The following is a 1,227-nucleotide window of genomic DNA, read 5'->3' as shown; positions in this document are numbered from 1 at the left end:
TTATTAAATCCAGGTTTTAAATTTGAGGAATAATGGTACACGGATTTCCTTCAGAAGCTTGGTGTGATAGATGAAATAAATCCTTTATTTTATCATTTGCACACTCACTTTATCAAATTAAGAGAGTCTCTCATAAACAGAAACGGCTTCTCCTCCAAAATAAGCGATTTTCCATCTTCCGTTGAACTACAATTCATTATTATTGCTGCAATCATTGTGTAGAAATAATCATGCAAATTACTTCCCCAACAGAAAGAAGCCAGTTAATGAAACTTAAAGAATTATAAAACGAAAATTCTCGAAACGATTAGTCATTGAACATTAAATAATACTAATAAGTCAGTTAGGAAATCAACATACATTCTTCTACTTTTGTTATCGTCATTAATAGACTATCATCCCATAACTTCTCAGCTTTGTAATCTGTGGTAATCTCCGCACCTGAAATTAATGGCACGGCTGTCTGATAAAAGTCATTGAATTGAGATTTGGGATGGTTATTATTATCGTCCTAGCTTATCAGCAATAAGAATAACAATAAGAAATTGTGTTTTTCACTTTTACAGGTTTTTCTTCCCCGTCAAAAGTAGTAAATCAGAATGTGGAATGCATACCTAATGCTTGATTTGGCGCTTGTCCTCCTCCTCCAGGTGCCGCTGGGGCGGCAGCCTGGCAATAGATGAAAAAAGCAATATGTACTATTAACTTTGTCATATTTAAGATCGTTTGTATAATAATTTCGATTTTTTCTAAAGACAAGTTTTAGTTTATTAAAAAATAGCAGCCATCTTGGGAAGAATCTTAGTTAAACGCTTAATTACATTTTCTAAAACATTAGAAATGGGAACCAATTGATAGAAATTTGCCAAATGCCGTATTTCGTTAACAGATTTTTATTTATTTTTACGGCAAACGGATTTCCGAACTGTGAATGAAGCTTCTACGTTTCCGCTTGTGATGATTTTTAGTTTACGGTTTATTTATTAACCGATCAGGTGGATTTCCATGATCAGTTATTATTCCCAATAATCGGTTTCAGCCAAGACTTGGCACACGCATCTTCTGGAACCTATTGGTGTTTGCAAAATTCCTCAAATCCATTTCGTGATATTCAGGAAAACAACCGTAAGAGAATTCAAAAAATCAACATTTAATTCAGCTTTCATTATTGAATTCCGGCTCTCACCTCACATGACACAATAATGATCTGGTAAATTTCATTCGACA

The 1,227-nt window shown here is 33.7% G+C and overlaps 1 protein-coding gene across 1 annotated transcript; it reads right to left on the bottom strand.

Annotated features, from left to right (window-relative positions):
* Window positions 1-104: 104 nt before the first annotated feature.
* LOAG_15518 (hypothetical protein) lies at window positions 105-714 on the bottom strand (the record flags this gene model as incomplete). The annotated part of the gene is made up of 3 exons (XM_003151008.1): window positions 105-205; window positions 361-441; window positions 615-714. 3 exons carry the CDS (start codon window positions 712-714, stop codon window positions 105-107), a joined length of 282 nt encoding a protein of 93 aa, XP_003151056.1.
* Window positions 715-1,227: the final 513 nt, after the last annotated feature.

The sequence above is a fragment of the Loa loa genome (genome assembly GCF_000183805.2).
Source record: "Loa loa unplaced genomic scaffold supercont3.2096, whole genome shotgun sequence".
NCBI lineage: Eukaryota > Metazoa > Nematoda > Chromadorea > Rhabditida > Onchocercidae > Loa > Loa loa.
Note: the sequence above shows the minus strand (reverse complement) of the source record. Positions and strands in the feature narration are given on the sequence as shown.